Source organism: Scyliorhinus canicula, chromosome 13 (genome assembly GCF_902713615.1).
Source record: "Scyliorhinus canicula chromosome 13, sScyCan1.1, whole genome shotgun sequence".
Classification (NCBI taxonomy): domain Eukaryota; kingdom Metazoa; phylum Chordata; class Chondrichthyes; order Carcharhiniformes; family Scyliorhinidae; genus Scyliorhinus; species Scyliorhinus canicula.
This window is the reverse complement of record NC_052158.1, coordinates 158,332,882-158,353,786: the sequence shown is the minus strand read 5'-3', so window position 1 is coordinate 158,353,786 and position 20,905 is coordinate 158,332,882. Positions and strand designations below refer to the sequence as shown.

The 20,905-nt window shown below is 44.3% G+C and overlaps 1 protein-coding gene across 1 annotated transcript; it reads left to right on the top strand.

Moving 5' to 3' along the window:
• The first annotated feature begins 1,390 nt into the window (after positions 1 to 1,390).
• LOC119976758 (EEF1A lysine methyltransferase 3-like) lies at positions 1,391 to 17,600 on the top strand. The gene is made up of 4 exons (XM_038817498.1): positions 1,391 to 1,478; positions 1,642 to 1,879; positions 9,630 to 9,741; positions 17,050 to 17,600. Exons 2-4 carry the CDS (start codon positions 1,721 to 1,723, stop codon positions 17,460 to 17,462), a joined length of 684 nt encoding a protein of 227 aa, XP_038673426.1. The 5' UTR covers positions 1,391 to 1,478; positions 1,642 to 1,720; the 3' UTR covers positions 17,463 to 17,600.
• The last annotated feature ends 3,305 nt before the right edge of the window (positions 17,601 to 20,905 follow it).

The following is a 20,905-nucleotide window of genomic DNA, read 5'->3' as shown; positions in this document are numbered from 1 at the left end:
ATGATGACCATAAAACCATTTCTGGTTGATGTGAAAACCCATTTGTTTCACTAATGTTCTTTCGGGAAAGAATTTTCCCTCCCTTGCCGGGTCTGGCCTATATGTGACTGCAGACCCACACAGAGATGCGGCTGATTCTTAATTTCTCACAACTGAAATAGCCCAGAAAGGCCACTCACTTCATGGGTGAAGTGGAATGTGCGGCAAACACTGGCCCAGCCAATGACATCCACATCCCAAGAACAAATAAAAAAAACATAATCCAGAAATAGTGTTGAAATCGGATGAGACACATGGAGACCCAGGAGTCATAATGGAGTCAAGATTCAATATGTCTAACTAATACCGCACAGATACCAACAAGGGAATATAATTACGAACCACATGATCAAAAAATGGATCATGTAAGTGGGAATATTGATAATACTGTGTGGTGCATTGGCACACTTAATCTGGAATACCATGTCGAATTCTGATCGCCAAAAATTAAGAAAGGCTCTCCGATGCAGACGAAACTGCAAATTCACCTTCAGTGTAAGGGACAAGTTCTCTGCAAAGTATTCGATGAATGTGTAAATTACCACTAGAAATTGAGGCTCCCATGTGTTGTTTACTAACACAGAACATAGAACATAGAACAGTACAGCACAGAACAGGCCCTTCGGCCCTCAATGTTGTGCCGAGCCATGATCACCCCACTCAAACCCACGTATCCACCCTATACCCATAACCCAACAACCCCCCTCCTTAACCTTACTTTTATTAGGACACTACGGGCAATTTAGCATGGCCAATCCACCTAACCCGCACATCTTTGGACTGCTTGCAATCCAACATTGCTTGCAATGAAATTGCCGGCAGAAACCAGAGTTCAAATTACAAATTGTATTGTCAGCGTGGAGATCGGGACACGGCATTACAGAGAGAGATTTAGATATGGCACAAATATCCGATTTGACAAAATAAACCTGACGATTTTCACCAACGAATTAGGATGTCCAAAGATGCGGTTGGATGAATCCGTTCAATTGACTTGCTTTTCCTGCTATTGATAAGTAGTGATAGTTATTTAGATTTCACAGAATCTGAAGGTCGACAATTTGAAGTTGAATAATAGAATATTGTGAAGCACTATCAGCACCTAAAGATTTAAAGATTAAGTTGTTCATGACTAAACGTTTTTCCTGTTCGTGAATACTAAATGTTTTCGGTGTTTCTTGCAACAGTTTCATTTACTTCCAACAAAACGAGACGTCATGTTCTGGCCAAAATGTACAATTTATTTGGAACGGTTATACTTCCCACAGCTGTTAGTGTTATAATCGTGTCAGCTCACTGCTCTACTCTTCCCTGAGTCAATGGTCATTTTCATAGTCACTTGGACAGTTGTGGAAGAGAAGCGACATCAAATCCATCATTTGGTCCCCGACCCGCTCGATATTCATCTCTCTCTGGTTCAATACTGCTGAGGGTTGAGGGTATAACAGACAATTTTGGACACAGACAATTTTAATTCAATGACTAAGATGAATTTCTACACTAATGTGTCTAAACTTTTCACAGACTCAGTTTGTTGTACTGGAAAGAGTTAATGACGGTTACAAATCGTCTGATTGAAAAATCAAATTTTCTTTTACCTAGAAAGAATCAAGTAAAGATACGCGGCTGCCTCTGAGATTGATCCAGCAGAAACCGCAGAGAATCCAACAAAATTTCCGCGATGAAGGTGATGAAACTGATGCAAAGAGCCTCTTCTCTGCGTATCTACGAGGACGGTGATTTCAGAAGGAAAGACTGCTACCAAACCTGTGGTTTCACATTAGAAATCGGTGTAAATTCACATTCTGGGCTTGGATTTGGATCTACGGTCTGGGAAGCTGTAAGTTCACCTCAGTTCCCTTTTGTCAAATGTGCAGGTTCAACAGGAATCAGCTGGGAGCATTGATCATGTTTCTAATCTTCCAAAGCTGCATTTAACTGGAAGGGAATATGAGTTGGGTTTCACAGTAAACCATTCGCCAGCAGTTGCTTGAGGGTGTGATGAGGTTGACTGGAATGAACCCATTGCGGCAGGTCAATAAATGTATGATCTTTTCTAGCTGTTGTTCATCGCAATATGAATACAAAACTAAAGTGTGCTGCTCGTCAACTGTGCAAATCGTGGAGCGAGATAACGGAAGGCAGTGGCTGGCGGTGCTGTTACTGGAGTTGTGTTCCAGAGACCCAGGGTAAAAATCTAAATGTCACCACAGTCCCAGAGGCTGCTCTCCCCTTTGAGAGAGAACTGTGTGGTGGCGATTTACCTGTGGATCACCACACCTGAGGCATGAGCAAGGCGCGGCCTCCATGCATAACCGCTGTAGCACAGTGGTTAGCACTGTTGCTTCTTAACGCCAGGGTCCTGACGACGATTCCCGGCTTGGGTCACTGTCTGTGCAGAGTCTGCATGTTCTCCCGTGTCTGCTTGGGTTTCCTCCGGGTGCTCTGGTTTCCTCCCACATGTCCCGAAAGATTGTTAGGTAAATTGGCCATTCTGAATTCTCCCTTAGTGCATCCGAACAGACGCTTGTGTGTGGCTACTAGGGAATTTTGACAGCAACCCTACATTGCAGTGTTAATATAAGCCTACTTGTGGTGAATAATGATTATAATTATTAACCCCGCGCTTGGGGAATTTAATCCCTGTTGTTAGCATCGCTCCACAGCACAGAGTATTCCTCATAGCACCTGCCACCTTTGAATACTGAAGGAATTAATGCATTTATAATCTTTCGGATGGGACCATTTTGCCACTACTTCCCATGAGAACCAGATTGATACTTTTCAATGTTTAAAGCTCTTCACTACTGGGCATTATAGAGGTGAAACCCCCCAAACAGTATCGGAGAATGCCTGTACAACTCCTGTACAGTGGATAAAATCCATTCAGCCCATCTTGCTGCATCAATTCATAAACATTTCACCATCATGAAGAACAAACTCCTCACATCAAGACTAAATAATTCCCCTGTGTCAGTCCGCATCATCTTTTCCTATTCTAAGTTTATTGCCAAACATAATTTTATTTCAATTCCAAATGGAATATGATGAATTGTTCCAAAGTTCATTCATACCGCACCGACCAACATTTAGGATTACATCCAAAGATACGAATTAAAAGGAGTTGTGGGCCAATGAGCCATTGGGCATATTCACCTGCTTCACACTCATAGCACTTTTGACTCAAACCCGCCACCTACATCGCACCGCCGACCTTGCTTCTCAAGAACCTGTCTACATCTGTCTTGAAAAAATTCAAAGACGCTGATTCCTGGCCCTTTTGAACAAAGGTGCTCCACAGCTTCACAATCTTCTGATTGGAAAAAAATCAAATAGGTAGCCCTTTATTCTTAATCTGTGACTACTAGCTCTGGATTCTCCCACAAGAGGAAACATCCTATTTGCATCCACCCTATCACGATCCTTCAGGGTCTTCTTTGTTTCAATCAAGTTTCCTCTTAATATGCGAGGCTCCAGCGGATACAGGTCTTGCCTGTCTAATAGTTTTTTGCTCGACAGCCCACCTATTCCCGATATCAGTTTACTAAATGTTCTCTGAACTGCTTCTAATGCTTTCACATCATCTTTCCTTAAATAAGGAGACCGATACTGTACACAGGCTTTACTTCTTGCACTGGGAAAGGCAGATCCCTCTACATCTCAGAGCGCTGTGATCACTCTCATTCTGATAATATTCTACTTTTTATTCTTCCTGTCGAAAGGGGCAATTTTACACCACATTTAGTAATAATACCATTTGTCCTTTCATCCAGGTCATTCAGACAAGTTTAAAAACCCCGAAACACCAGCACAGATCACTGAGACACATTATGCTTTGCATTTCACCAGCCAGAATAAGACTCATTTATGGATATCTGTAATACCATGGAAGCTAGCTAATCTTCTGCCCATGCCGATATGATACCTTCTACACTATGAGAGTTTATCTTGCGCAATACACGTCAATGTGGAGCCTCATCAAATACCTTCTGAAAATGTAAGCACAGTACACCCATTGGTTCCCATTTATCCACAGCACAATTTACACTTCCTAAGAACTCTAATAAATCGGTTAGTTAGGCATGACTTGTTCAAGGAGGTGACGAGGTGTGTGAATGAGAGAAGTGCAGTTGAAGTAGTCTACATGGGACTCCATAAGGTGTTTGACAAGTTCCCACATGGAAGACTGAACAAGAAGGGAAGAGCCATGGGGTCCAGGATAAATTGGAAAGTTGAATCCAAAACTGGCTTAGTAACAGGAGGCAGAGTTTAATGATTGAAGGTTGTTTTTGTGACTTTAAAACTGTTCCTACTGGAGAACTGCAGGGATCGATGCTGGGTTTCTTGCTGCTGGGAGTGTACATTAATGATCTGGACAGCAATGTGAGGATGTGATGATTACATTTGCAGCAGGGTCAGAAGTGGATGGCATGTTAACTAGCGAACAGGAAAGCATTAGATTACAGGACAATGTAGATGGGCTGGTAAGGTGGATGGAACAGTGGCCAATAGAATTGAACCATGAAAAGTGTGTGAACTAACAAGGCAATGGAAAACATGCTGGACAGTAGGGCACTAGGAAGTACAGAGGACCAGAGGGGTCTTGGGGTGAATTTCCATCGGTCTCTGAAGGCAGCAGGGCACATTGTTAAAAACGCATAGAGGATATCTGCCACTATTAGCCGAGGCATAGAATATAAAAGCAAAGAGATATTAATGATGCTGTAAAAAGTGCTCATGAGAACACAACGAGAATACTACATGCAGTTCTGGGGCGTGAATCCCGCCCCTGCCGTCTCCTGAAGTCTCCGGCATCAGAGATTCGGCGGGGGAGGGAATCGGGCCGCGCCTGTCGGCGGGCCCCTCCACCGCCCGGCGATTCTCCGCGATGGGTTGAAGTCCCGCTGCTGTCATGCCGGTCCTGCCGGCGGGAATCAAAACACCTACCTCACCGGTGGGACTGGCGGCGCAGGTGGGCTCTGGCCTCCTGGGGGGGCCGCGGGGTGATCTGGCCCCGGGATGTGCCCCCACGGTGGCCTGGTCTGCGATCAGGGCCCACCAATCGGCGGGCGGGCCTGTGCTGTGGGGGCAATCTTTTCCTTCCGCGTTGGCCATAGCCTTCACGATGGCAGATGTTGAAGTGACCCCCTCCCCTGCGCGTGCGTGGGAATGACATCAGCAATCGCTGACGCTCCGGTGCATGCATGGACTTCCGCCGGCCGCGAAGTCCCTTTGGCCCCTGCTGGCGTGGCACCAAAGGCCTTTCCTGCTGGCCAACAGGGCGCCAACCAATGTTAGGGCTTGGTCCCTAAAAGTGAGGATTCTCCGCAACTTTGGGGTGGCCCTACGCCAGAGTGGTTCACGCCACTCCATCCCGCCGGGACCCCCCGCCCCGCCAGGTAGGGGAGAATCCCTGCCCTTGTCGTCGCACTGTATGAAGGATGTGATTTCTCTCGAAAAGGTGCAGAGGAGATTCAACAGGGTGTTGCTTCAACAGGAGCACTTCCGCTATCAGGAGACGGTGGGTAGTCTGTGGTTAATTTCCTTAAAGCAGAGAAGGCTGAGTGGAGACCTGCTTGAGGAAAGCACAATTTTGGAGTACATTGATAGGGTAGATGGAGAGAAACAAGTCCCCTTAGTTGAGGGGTCTATAACCAGGAGGTATAGATTAAACATAATCAGCAGATGATTTAGAAGTAATTGGAGAAAAAACGTTTTCACCCAGAGGAAGTTGGAAGTTTGGAATTCATTGCCTGAAAAGGTAGTGGAGAAGGGAACCATCACAATATTTTGAAAGCATTTAGTTGAGGAATTTAAATGTCATAACATACAAGGCGACAGACTAAGTGCTGGAAAATGTGGTTAGAATAGATAACTGCGTGATAGCCAGTGCAGACTCAATGGGCCAAATGGCCTCATACTATGCTGTAAAAATATGATTCAATTACTGCTATTTCCATTTCACAAAAATGTGTTTTCCCTGCTTCAATGCCTTCGATGTTTCTCAGTTCCCTGCCATATAATAAGCTAATAGTAGCTTCCAAAATTTCCCTCTGACTGATTTTAAGTACGACCTCTCATTTTTTCCTATTTACCACTTTAATGGGATTTTGGAAAATGATAACCTGCAAACCAACTATGTCATTTGCCACTGATTTAAAAAGACATGGATGAAGTCCATTAGGATATGCACATTTTTAAGAGTTTCGTGAGTCTTTCTCTGCCTTCCTAATATTAAAGTAGTTCTCGCATGTTACTTATATATTCTACAAATAAGCCCATTGCAACATGTCTGTTCAATTTAGTTGCCAGCTGTTTATTTTCCATTATTAACTTTCCAGACTCATTTCGACAGCAGCAATGATCTCTGTGTTAACTTCTTCAATAAGAATCTATAGAATCTCTTTCAATCTATCTTTATATTTACATCTAGCTTTCCATCTAGTTCTTTATATTCTGTCGAACCTCTGTGCTGTCACCTGCCCTTCCACAGTTTTTTTTTTTATAAATTTAGATTAGCCAATTATTTTTTCGAATTAAGGGCCAATTTAGCGTGGCCAATACACCTACTCTGCACATTTTTGGGTTGTGGGGGCGAAACCCACGCAGACACGGGGAGAACGTGCAAACTCCACACGGACAGTGACCCAGAGCCGGGATCGAACCTGGGACCTCAGCGCCGTGAGGCGGTTGTGCTAACCACTAGGCCACCGTGCTGCCCGTGCCCTTCCACAGTTATACGCATGTTTCTCCCCTTAGATTTGAGTCTATATTCAGTCAGTTACCCACAGATGGTGGGTCCACCACTCAGAACATTTTTTCTCAATCGAATTGATTTATTCTGTGTATTTAAAAATATCCCTTTAATGGCGGCCATTGCATTTCTATTGACCAAAAGCTTCACCTAATTTTCCAGGTAATTTAATCTCGCCCTGCTTTAAGTCCCACACAATTGCTCGCATTTCAGTTTAAAATATGAGTCTTCAATCCACTATTTCCTTCCTCACACTGGATGTAATGTTCAGTCATATTATGTTCACTGTTGCAGAGTCGTGCGTTCACCATGACGTTATCAATGAATCCTGTTTTGTTGTATAGTAGCACTTCAATTATACCATGTTTCCTCATTAGCTCGAGAATGGGGTGTTCTTGGATACAATCCCAAGATAACAACCATGTGTGTATTGTCATATTGTCTGACAAGGTCTCATGATCTATTCTTTTATACTTTGTCTAACCATAGCGTTACAATTGATGAACATACACATCTCTGCCATCGCTGTCTTCTTTCTTTTTTTATTTATTACCTCAAACCACATTGCTTCCACATTCAGATTCTTTGAACTTAATTCATTCCTCCATAATGCATTAATGCAGCCATTAATTTGCAGAGCGACATCCCACCTTTCCAAGCTGCCTGTGCTTCCTAAAAACACTTATCCTTCAATATACAGGTCCTAGTACATGACATCCTGCAGCCATTTATCGGATTGTACCTTTTTAAAAAATTGTACCATCAGTTCATCTGTTTTGTTTCAATGCTACGTGCGATCGGATAGATGCAGAGCCATCAGTATTAACATTTTATTACTTTTGTAACCTTTAGACTTTACTGCGTTTTAATCTTGATTTGTAATCTTTATCCCTTCCTGTCACCTTCTGTTTACCATTTCATATATTAAGACGTATATCTCATGCCTATCTCCTCTCTTTGGCGAGCCACATTTTCCAAATTTGTATCCCTTTCTCCCACTATGTAATTTAAAATCCTTTCCTTCGGAGATGTAAACATGCACAGCTCTTTTTTACAGTCTTTTAACAATGTTATTCTGCTCTTAGATTCACTTTTCTTTTCTTTGCTCTTTATTTTCAAAGACTACAACCATGTCGCCTATGGGGGAGCAAGGTAACACTGACAGAAACCTTCGGGAGTCAACTTAAAAAAGTTTCTGCCCAGTCAGCTGAAGTTGCTGTCTCTTTTTTTTGCAATTGGGGAGAGTGCTGGCCATCTCCCTTTAAAAATATATAGCTAAATGAGCACCATTCCTGATGCTAGGTTAACTTGTAGGAATCAATAGGAAAGTAGCATAGAAATGGTGAAAGATTGTAAAACAAGTCGGGTCTGACTGTCCGAATATATTAAATCAGGAAAATTTAATACGATGGCAAAGCAAAAGGTTAGGAAGGCTGATGGAATGATATAGTTTATTGCAAGGGAATTAGAACATAAAAGTATGGAAGTTTTGTTAAAATTGTATGAATGACGATTATATCTGGAATATTTTGTCCAGTTTTGATCTGTTTATTTTGTTTATAACAAAAAACTCAGAAACAAATCAGACACTCGACTCATTCCTGGGAAGAGGGTCTAATGTTGTGAGGAAAGGTTTGACAGGTTGGCTCTATCTACATTTAGAAGAACGAGAGATGACGTTAATGAAACTTATAAAATGCTGAGGGAAATTAACAAAATCGATGGTGGATGGATATTTTCCCTTATGGAAGAGTTTGGAACTATAGGGTAGAGTTCAAAAATAACTGGTCTCCCTTTTACAATGCCGATATACCAATCTATTCTCTCTCAGAAAAATTTTAGTGTGTGGAATACTACCCTCGAGCGTGTAGCATAGGCTGGGTAATTGAATACCAAAGCTTCTTAATTGACAAGTCTCAACCAATTGGGGGCGATATAGAAAATCGGTTTGAGGCCACATCCTGGGTGGGATTCTCCCCTACCCGGCGTGACGGAGGGTCCCGGTGTAGGGGAATGGCGCCAACCACTCAGGGGCCGGGCCTCCCCAAAGGTGGGGAATTCTCCCCACCTTTGGGTGCCAGCCCCGCGCCGGAGCGTTTGGCACCAGAAGACTGGCGCAAAACACCGGCGCCCCCGGCAGCGGGGCTGGCCGAAAGGCTTTCGCCGGTCGACGCTTTCGCCTGTCGGCGCATGCGGCGGCAGTGACATCAGCGGCAGCTGGCTGCTGATGTCACTGCCGGCGCATGCGCGATGTGGGGTTCTCTTCCGCTTCCGCCATGGTGAAGGCCGTGGCGGCCGCGGAGGAGAAATAGTGCACCCAGGGCACTGGCCCGGAGTCTGAGCGGGGGGCCCTGATCGCTGGCCAGGCCACCGTGGGGGCACCCCCAGGGATTCGATCACCCCCCGCCCCCCCCCCCCCCCAGGACCCCTGGGCCCGCTCGCGCCACTGATCCCGCCGTTCCAGAGGTGGTTCAAACCTTGGCGGTGGGAGAGGCCTCCCAGCGGCGGGACTTCGGCCCATCCGGGCCGGAGAATCACCGCAGGAGCCTCTCCGATCGGAGTGGCGAGATTCCCGCCACCGCCACTTCCCGGGTGGCGGAGAATCTCTGCCACGGCGGGGGCGGGATTTTCGGCGGCCCCAGGCAATTCTCCGACCCTGCTGGGGGTCGGAGAATTTCGCCCCTGATCAGCAATACTGTTCTAAATGTTGAAGCAGGCACAAGGGGCTGAATGGTTTACTGCTGCTCCTAATTTGCATGTTCATATGTTCATATGTTCATACGATGCTCTTTAACTGCTGCATTGCAACATAGAAATATGCTTTTTCATGTTAAAGGCTCGTGGTCTGTGTCAGTACTTTGAGAAAGAGGGAATAAGATTTTCGGATAAGAAAGTGATTGAACTTGGAGCGGGCACTGGAATTGTGAGCATTCTTGTTGCTCTTCTGGGTGAGTAAATACACTTTATGTACCCACAGGTGGAACAATAATTTTTGAAGATGCTTGTGCATTTTTCAATTATTTTGTGGGTTGCGGTTGCCGTTGGCTAAAGCAGCATTTATCACACATCATGAATTGCCCTTGAGAATGTGGTGATGGACTGCCTTCTGGTGCTTCTGCAGTCCACGTGCAGTACAAACACCACAGTGCTGTTAGGGAGGGAGCTACGGGACTTCAAGTTCAATGACAGTGAAAGTGAAAGAAGATCAATCTATTTCAAAGCGAGGAAGGTGTGTGGTTTAGAGGGGAACTTGCATCTGGCAGAGCTCCCAGACATTTGTTGTGCTTGTCCTCCTACCTGGTATAGGTCAGAGGTTTGGAAGGTGCTGCCAAGGTGGCTAAGTGAGTTGCTGCAGGACATCATCCAGATTATGAACAGCGCTACCATTGTTCACCGCTGGTGGAGGTAAATGTTGAAGATGTTGGATGATGGCTGATGGATTGCCAATCCAGTCGGCTTCTTTGTCAGAGAATCACAATCTCCGGACAGTGCAGAAGGAGCCCATTGAACAATCGAGTCTGCCTCGACCTTCTGAAAGAGCACCCTACCTAAGCCCACTCCCACACCCTATACCCGTAACCCTACCTAACCCGCACATCTTTGGCACTAAAGGGCAATTCAGCATGGCCAATCCACCTAAACTGCACATGTTGGAAATTAAGCTGGGCCTCTTGAGTGTTATTATAGCTGCACTCATACAGGCAACGGGGAAATATTCCATCACACTCCTCTTTTGTACCTTGTATATGGTGAACAGGCCGCACAGTGGTTGTGATGTGTTACTAACAATAGAACTCCCAGCTTCTGGCCTGCTCTTCCAGCCACAGTATTTATATGGCTAGTCCAATTCTGCTTCTGTCCAATCATAATCCATAGGATGCTGATAGTGAGGATTATGCAATTGAATGTCAAGGGGAGGTTGTTGCGTTATCAGTTGGATTATGGTTAAATGTTACTTGTACAGCCTGACAGGGTGGAATAAGAACATAAGAACATAAGAACTAGGAGCAGGAGTAGGCCATCTGGCCCCTCGAGCCTGCTCCACCATTCAATTAGATCATGGCTGATCTTTTGTGGACTCAGCTCCACTTTCCGGCCCGAACACCATAACCCTTAATCCCTTTATTCTTCAAAAAACTATCTATATTTACCTTAAAAACATGTAATGAAGGAGCCTCAACTGCTTCACTAGGCAAGGAATTCCATAGATTCACAACCCTTTGGGTGAAGAAGTTCCTCCTAAACTCAGTTCTAAATCTACTTCCCCTTATTTTGAGGCTATGCCCCCTAGTTCTGCTGTCACCCGCCAGTGGAAACAACCTGCCCGCATCTATCCTATCTATTCCCTTCATAATTTTAAATGTTTCTATAAGATCCCCCCTCATCCTTCTAAATTCCAACGAGTACAGTCCCAGTCTACTCAACCTCTCCTCATAATCCAACCCCTTCAGCTCTGGGATTAACCTAGTGAATCTCCTCGCACACCCTCCAGTGCCAGTACGTCCTTTCTCAAGTAAGGAGACCAAAACTGAACACAATACTCCAGGTGTGGCCGCACTAACACCTTATACAATTGCAACATAACCTCCCTAGTCTTAAACTCCATCCCTCTAGCAATGAAGGACAAAATTCCATTTGCCTTCTTAATCACCTGTTGCACTTGTAAACCAACCTTCTGTGACTCATGCACTAGCACACCCAAGTCTCTCTGAACAGCGGCATGCTTTAATATTTTATCGTTTAAATAATAATCCCGTTTGCTGTTATTCCTACCAAAATGGATAACCTCACATTTGTCAACATTGTATTCCATCTCCCAGTCCCGAGCCCATTCACTTAATCTATCCAAATCCCTCTGCAGACTTCCAGTATCCTCTGCACTTTTCGCTTTACCACTCATCTTAGTGTCATCTGCAAACTTGGACACATTGCCCTTGGTCCCCAACTCCAAATCATCAATGTAAATTGTGAACAATTGTGGGCCCAACACGGATCCCTGAGGGACACCACTAGCCACTGACTGCCAACCAGAGAAACACCCATTTATCCAAACTCTTTGCTTTCTATTAATTAACCAATCCTCTATCCATGCTACTACTTTACCCTTAATGCCATGCATCTTTATCTTATGCAGCAACCTTTTGTGTGGCACCTTGTCAAAGGCTTTCTGGAAATCCAGATATACCACATCCATCGGCTCCCCGTTATCTACTGCTCTGGTAATGTCTTCAAAAAATTCCACTAAATTAGTTAGGCATGACCTGCCTTTTACGAACCCATGCTGCGTCTGCCCAATGGGACAATTTCTATCCAGATGCCTCGCAATTTCTTCCTTGATGATAGATTCCATCATCTTCCCTATTACCGAAGTTAAACTCACTGGCCTATAATTTCCTGCTTTCTGCCTACCTCCTTTTTTAAACAGTGGCGTCACGTTTGCTAATTTCCAATCCACCGGGACCACCCCAGAGTCTAGTGAATTTCGGTAAATTATCACAAGTGCATCTGCAATTTCCCTAGCCATCTCTTTTAGCACTCTGGGATGCATTCCATCAGGGCCAGGAGACTTGTCTACCTTTAGTCCCATTAGCTTTCCCATCACTCCCTCCTTAGTGATAACAATCCTCTCAAGGTCCTCACCTGTCATAACCTCATTTCTATCAGTCGCTGGCATGTTATTTGTGTCTTCCACTGTGAAGACCGACCCAAAAAACCTGTTCAGTTCCTCAGCCATTTCCTCATTTCCCATTATTAAAACTCCCTTCTCATCCTCTAAAGGACCGCTATTTACCTTAGCCACTCTTTTTTGTCTTATATATTTGTAAAAACTTTTACTGTCTGTTTTTATATTCTGAGCAAGGTTACTCTCAAACTCTATCTTACTCTTCTTTATAGCTTTTTTAGTAGCTTTCTGTTGCCCCCTAAAGATTTCCCAGTCCTCTAATCTCCCAGCAATCTTTGCCACTTTATATGCTTTTTCCTTCAATTTGATACTCTCCCTTATTTCCTTAGATATCCACGGTCGATTTTCCCTCTTTCTTCCGTCCTTCCTTTTTGTTGGTATAAACCTTTGCTGAGCACTGTGAAAAATCGCTTGGAAGGTTCTCCACTGTTCCTCAACTGTTCCACCATAAAGTCTTAGCTCCCAGTCTACCTTAGCTAGTTCTTCTCTCATCCCCTTGTAACCTCCTTTGTTTAAACACAAAACACTAGTATTTGATTTTACTTTCTCACCCTCCATCTGTATTTTAAATTCCACCATATTGTGATCGCTCCTTCCGAGAGGATCCCTAATTATGAGATCATGAATCAATCCTGTCTCATTACACAGGACAAGATCTAGGACCGCTTGTTCCCTCGTAGGTTCCATTACATACTGTTCTAGGAAACTATCGCGGATACATTCTATAAACTCCTCCTCACGGTTGCCTTGACCGACCTGGTTAAACCAATCGACATGTAGATTAAAATCCCCCATGATAACTGCTGTACCATTTCTACATGCATCAGTTATTTCTTTGTTTATTGCCTGCCCCACCATCTCGTTACTATTTGGTGGCCGATAGACTACTCCTATTAGTGACTTTTTCGCCTTACTATTCCTGATTTCCACCCAAATGGATTCAACCTTATCCTCCATAGCACCGATGTCATCCCTTACTATTGCCGGATGTCATCCTTAAATAACAGAGCAACACCACCTCCCTTACCATCCACTCTGTCCTTCCGAATAGTTTGATACCCTCGGATATTTAACTCCCAGTCGTGACCATCCTTTAACCATGTTTCAGTAATGGCCACTAAATCATAGTCATTTACGATGATTTGTGCCACCAACTCATTTACTTTATTCCGAATACTACGAGCATTCAGGTAAAGTACACTTATGTTGGTTTTTTTACCTCTGTTTTGAATCTTAACATCTCCAGTTTTATTCCATTTGTTATTACTGGGCCTATTCACTGTGCTCCCCTCAGTCACTGTACCTTGTACTGTCGCCCTTATGGATTTCTGACTATGTCTTCTCTGCCTTGCACTTTTCCCCTTACTTCCTTTTGTTTCTGTCCCTGTTTTACTACCTTCCAACTTCCAGCATTGGTTCCCATCCCCCTGCCACATTAGTTTAAACCCTCCCCAACAGCTCTAGAAAACACCCCCCCTAGGACATCGGTTCCAGTCCTGCCCAAGTGCAGACCGTCCGGTTTGTACTGGTCCCACCTCCCCCAGAACCGGTCCCAATGCCCCAGGAATTTGAATCCCTCCCTCTTGCACCATCTCTCAAGCCACGCATTCATCCTATCTATCCTGAAATTCCTACTCTGACTAGCTCGTGGCACTGGTAGCAATCCTGAGATTACTACATTTGAGGTCCTACTTTTTAGTTTAACTCCTAACTCCCTGAATTCCGCTTGTAGGACCTCATCCCGTTTTTTACCTATATCGTTGGTGCCTATGTGCACCACGACAGCTGGCTGTTCACCCTCCCCCCCCAGAATGTCCTGCAGCCGCTCCGAGACATCCTTGACCCTTGCACCAGGGAGGCAACATACCATCCTGGAGTCTCGATTGCGTCCACAGAACCGCCTGTCTATTCCCCTTACGATCGAGTCCCCTATCACTATAGCCCTGCCATTTTTCTTCCTGCCCTGCTGTGCAGCAGAGCCAGCCACGGTGCCATGAACCTGGCTGCTGCTGCCTTCCCCTAGTGAGCCATCTCCCTCAACAGTATCCAAAGCGGTATATCTGTTTTGCAGGGAAATGACCGCAGGGGACACCTGCACTGCCTTCCTACTCTTGCTCTTTCTTTTGGTCACCCATTTTCTATCTCCCTCAGTAACCTTCACCTGCGGTGTGACCAACTCGCTAAACGTGCTATCCACGACCTCCTCAGCATCGCGGATGCTCCAAAGTGAGTCCATCCGCAGCTCCAGAGCCGTCAAGCGGTCTAACAAGAGTTGCAACTGAACACACTTCTTGCACGTGAAGGAGCCAGGGACAGTGGACGTGTCCCTGAGCTCCCACATCGCACACGAGGAGCATGACACGGGTCTGGGATCTCCTGCCATGTCTTAAACCCTTGGTAAACTTAAACAACTAGAATTTCAAAATAAAAATAAATAAATTAGACAATGAAAAGAAAAAGAGAGACTACTTACCAGTCACTTACCAGGGTTAAAAAGCACCTCCTCACACTCTGCACCGAATTACCTCACTGCACCAAATTACCAAGTTTCAATCCCCACTCTGTACGAGTCTCACTCCGGATGTGTCTCCTGGAAAAGTGCTCGCTTTTGAGGAATGGACCTCATAATCCTTACAAAGTACCTGGATGAGCACTGGGCACGTCACAGGACTATGGCTATGTGCTGGTAGGAGGAATTAGTTAGGTTGGCAAGCTGTTTTTCACCTGTCACTGTAGAGGCTAAAGGGCGTGTTCTGTGTCGTGTGATTCTGTGATTCTCACATAATTCTCTGTGCAAATCTGAATGTTGTCTAACTCTTGTTGTCTACGGGCAGTATCAGAGAAGTTGTGAATTGTAACAAAAACTTGTGCATCCATCAGCGAACATCCCCAATTCTGGCAATATGATGGGGATGGGGGCGGTGGCGGGGGGGGGGGGGGGGGGGGGGGGGAGGATGGAATGGTCAATCATTAAGTGGCTAATGATGTTTGTATCCAAGACACTACCCTGCACAACTCTTGCAATCATTATCTGCGATTGAGTTAGTTCATCACCAAGAAATACGACCATTTTTCTTTTTGCTCGGTATGACCAGATCTAATATTATGTAATGTGTTACCAACCACTGCGGCTGAATTTTATCAGGAAGGTGGAGCAAGAGTAATTTAAGCTTATAAGCACAACATCCTTAACGGCTTGTCTACATACAAATTCTTAATGAAATAATCTTTATTAGTATCTATCAGCCTTGAATATAGTTAATGACCACGCCTGCACAGTTCTCTGCGATAGAGAATTCCACAAATTCTCTATGCTCTGAAAGAATAAATTCTCCCACATAATTGTTTAAAATGGGCAACCCCTTACTTAGATATTCGGCCCTCTGATCTTAAAGTCTCCCACAGGGGAAAATAACTCTCAGCGTCAACCCCGTTAAGCCCCCGAGGACCCTATGTGTCCCAATAAGGTCACGTCTTCCATTCTGCTGAACGTCAATGATTGCAGGTCCAAACTTCTCAACATCTCCTGATAAAAAAAAACTCAATTTCCAGGATAAACCAAGGGAACTTTCTCAACGAAAAGGTAACAGTAATCAGAAAATGTCTCCCAAATTTATGTGATGCAGGTAGAGAATTGGATGATTCAAAACATCGATGGAATGATTTTTTAAAAATTTGTGAAGGATATTGGTCAAAATTAGGAAATAATGTGAAGTTATGCATTATATAGAATCAGTTGGGACTTGTGCTGTTGCAATGACGATATATAATTCCATCTATGGAATTCCCTACCCAGTGAAGTATTTGAGGCTCCTTCATTAAATGTTTTCAAGATAAAGATAGATAATGTTTTGAAGAATAAAGGAATAAAGGGTTATGGTGTTCAGGCGGTAAAGTGGAACTGAGTCCACAAAAGATCAGCCATGATCTCATTGAGTGGCAGAGCAGGCTCGAAGGGCCAGGTGGCCGACTCCTGCTCCGAGTTCTTATCTTATGTTATGTTCTTACAATCATTAATTTCCCATAGGGATGGGTAAACACATTTTGCGATCATTTATGATGAATATGCACATGTAAACAGACATATATGGACATAAAGCTTAATGATCTCAGAGCTGTAGAACTATGTGCGCGTGTGCTTATTGATAGCAGGGAAACAGAAAGTGTATCACATGACACACTTTATTTCTAGTGGTGCTATGCTGCAATCCCTTAACTGCATGTTATAACAGAACCTGCTCTTCAGGCTGAGTAACCTGCCCCTCTGCCTATGTTGTTCCTTGATTCCAGAACTGAACAACCGCCAAATAGGGCCACCAATACCTGATTTTTCAATCATAAATTTAAAAGTGTGAAACACCAGTGTTTCTAGAATGGTGTCTCCTGTTACTATGATTCTTTACCTCGAGTGCCCAGACCCGAAGAATCACTGATGACTTGTGTTGTTATCTCCAGAGAATGCCAGGAAAATGGGAACAAAATAAATGACAGTCGTGCTGCTTGGGAATAAAGTTTAGGATTTGTCCCCATTCACGGCGATAACGGAGATAGGTCTCTCTTTTTCTTGTTTCAGGTGGAGATGTCACCATTACAGACCAACCAGAGCTGCTGAATGGAATAGAACGGAATGTGTCTTTCAACATCCCTTCTTCTTTCAAACCTCAGGTCAAAGTTCGCGCCCTCCGCTGGGGCCTTGACAACACCCTGTTTCCCTCAGACTACGACTATATCCTGTGTTCGGATATTATGTATTTTGATGACAGTATTCCTTCAATTCTCGAGACTCTTCTGCACCTCAGCAACGAAAGAACCATCGTTTATTTTGCCTCTACAATGTCCTACGGCCAGAATATGACCAGAGAGGGGCATGTGACCCTGTCTCATTACTTTCAAACTGAGCTTGTTTGCAGATACGATGTCGAAGATGTCAACATTTACAGAATGCGTCTTAATACTCCTACTGCTGGACAACTCCTCAATTCATAATGGAAAAGTTGGTTTGTCATTTGATTCGATCATTTTAAAGCTGAATCGCTTTCACTAAATATTTTTTATGTTTTGCAAGTTTCTCCCATTCCACATTCAAATCTTGCATTGATACATAGAAGATAAGAAGAGGAGGAGGCCTTTTGGACATTCCATTTATCACGATCATGGCTCATCATCCAACTCAATAGCCTAATTGTGCTTTCTCCCCATAACCTATGATCCCATTCGCCCCAATTGCTATATCTAGCCGCCTCTTGAATATATTCAACGTTTTAGCATCAACTATTTCCTGTGGTAATGAATTCCACAGGCTCACCACTCTTTGGATGAAGCAATGTCTCCTCATCTCTCTCCAAAATGGTTTATCCTGAATCCTCAGACTGTGACCCCTGGTTCTGGACACACCCACCATGGGGGGCATCTTCCCTGCATCCATCCTGTCTAGTCCTGTTAGAATTTTAAAATTAAAATAAATAAAATAAAATAAATACATTTATTAATCAATAAATATGAGTCTCTATGAGATCCTGCCTCATTCTTCTGAACTCCAGCAAGAACAATTGCAACCTAGTCAATCTCTCCTCATGTGACAGTCCCGCCATCCTTGGAAACATTTGGGAAACCTTTGCTACACTCCCTCGAGAGCAAGAACATTCTTCCTCAGGAACGGAGACAAAACTGCCCACAATATTCTAGGTGTGGCCTTACAAAGGCCCTGTATAATTGCAACAACACATCCCTGATCCTGTACTTGAAACATCTTGCAATGAATGCCGACATACCATTAGCCTTCATTGCCACCTGCTGCACCTGCATGCTTACCTTCAGCGACTGGTGCACAAGGAGACCCAGGTCGAGCTGCACATTCCCCTCTACCAATTTACAACCGTTCAGTTATCAATCTGCCTTCCTGTTTATGCTTCCAAAGTGAATAACCTCACACTTATCCAAATGATAATGTATCTGCCATTGATTTGCCCACTTGCCCAACCTGTCCAGATCATGCTGTAGGATCTCTGGATCCACGTCAGAGTTCACGTTCCCACCCAACTTGGTAACATCTGCAAAATTTGAGATGTTACATTTTGTTCCCTCATCCACATCATTAACATATATTGTGAATAGTTGGGGTTCCAGCACCGATCTTTGTGGCACCCCACTTGTTACTGCCTGCCAATTAGAAAAGGGTCCATTAATTCCAACTCCCTGTTTCCTCTCTGTCAACGAGTTTTCTATCCATCTCAATACATTTCCCCCAATTCCATGCACATTAATCTTGCAGAATAATCTCTTATGCGGGACTTTGTCAAGCACCATCTGAAAGCCCAAACATACCACATCGAGCGGATCCTCTTGACAACTGTATTAGTTACATCTTCAAAGAATTCCAACAGATTTGTCAAGCATGACTTCCCCTTCAAAAGTCCATGTTGACTCTGACTGATCCTGCCACTGCTTTCTAAATGTTCCGCGATAAAGTCTTTGATAATGGATTCAAGCATTTTCTCCAATACCGATGTTTGGCTCACTGGTCTATAATTCCCTGCTATCTCTCTACCTTCTTTTTTGAATATCGGAATGACTTGAGCTACCCTCCAATCTGCAGGGACAATTCTAAAGTCCATAGAATCCTGGAAGATGACCACCAATGCATCCACTATTTCCAGAGCCACGTCCTTAAGCTCTCTGAGATGCAGATTCTCAGGCCCTGGGGATTTATCCGCCTTCAATCACATCAATTTTCCCAGCACCATTTCTCTGCTAAAGTTGACCTCCCTCAGTTCTTCCCTCTCACTAAACCTTTAATTCTCCAACATTTCTGGTATCTGATTTGTCTCCTATTTTGTGAAGACAGAACCAAAGTATGTATTCAATTGCTCAGCCATTTCTTTGTCCCTTATTATGCATTTCTGTCTGTAGGCGGCCTACTTTTCTCTTTATCAATCTCTTTCTCTTCACATATCTATAGAAACTCTTAGTGTCAGTCTTTATGTTCCCTGCAAGCTTCCTTTCATACTGTACTTTCCCCATCTTAATCAATCACTGTCCTTCTTTGATGAATTCTAAACTGCTCCCAATCTCAATTTCTTGGCCAATCTGCATAATTCGTCCTTGTATCGGATACTATTTCTAATTTCCTTTGTAAGCCATGGATTAGCCCACTTACCTCCTTTGCTTTTGTGCCAGACAGGAATGAACAGTTCCTGTAGTTCCCCCATGCGTTCCTTGAATGTTTGCCATTGTCAAAGAACAAAGAACACAGAAAAGTACAGCACTGGAACAGGCCCTATGGCCCTCCAAGCCTGTGTCGACCATGCTGCCCATCTAAATAAAATGTTCTGCACTTCCGGGGTCCGTATCCCTCTATTCCCATCCTATTCATGTATTTGTCAAGATGCCCCGTAAACATCACCATCGTCCCTGCTTCCACCACCTCCTCTGGCAGCGAGTTCCAGGCACCCACTACCCTCTATGTAAAAAATTTGCCTCATACATCTCTTATAAACCTTTCCCCTTGCACCTTACACCTATACCCCCTAGGAATTGACCCCTCTACCCTGAGAAAAAGCCTCTGACTATCCACTCTGTCTATGCCCCTCATAATTTTGTAGACCTCTATCAGATCGCCCCTCAACCTCTATCGTTCCAGTGAGAACAAACCGAGTTTATTCAACCTCTCCTCATAGCTAATGCCCTCCATACCAGGCAACATCCTGGTAAATCTCTTCCAGACCCTCTTTAAAGTCTCCACATCCTTCTGGTAGTGTGACGACCAGAATTGAACACTATACTCCAAGTGTGGCCTAACTAAGGTTCTATACAGCTGCAACATGACTTGCCAATTTTTATACTCAATGCTCCGGCCAATGAAGGCAAGCATGCCGTATGGCTTTTTGACCACCTTCTCCACCTGTGTTGTCCCTTTCAGTAACCCGTGGACCTGTACACCTAGATCTCTCTGACTGTCAATACTCTTGAGGATTCCACCATTCACTGTATATTCCCTACCTGCATTAGACTTTCCAAAATGCATTACCTCACATTTGTCCGGATTAAACTCCATCTGCCATCTCTCCGCCCAAGTCTCCAAACGATCTAAATCCTGCTGTATCCTCAGACAGTCCTCATCGCTATCCGCAATTCCACCAACCTTTGTGTCGTCTGCAAAATTATTAATCAGACCACTTACAGTTTCCGCAAATCATTAGTACATACTACAAACAGCAAAGGTCCCAGCACTGATCCCTGCGGAACACCACTAGTCACAGCCCTCCAATCAGAAAAGCACCCTTCCATTGCTACTCTCTGCCTTCTATGACCAAGCCAGTTCTGTATCCATCTTGCCAGCTCACCCCTGATCCCGTGTGACTTCACCTTTTGTACCAGTCTGTCATGAGGGACCTTGTCAAAGGCCTTACTGAAGTCCATGTAGACAACAT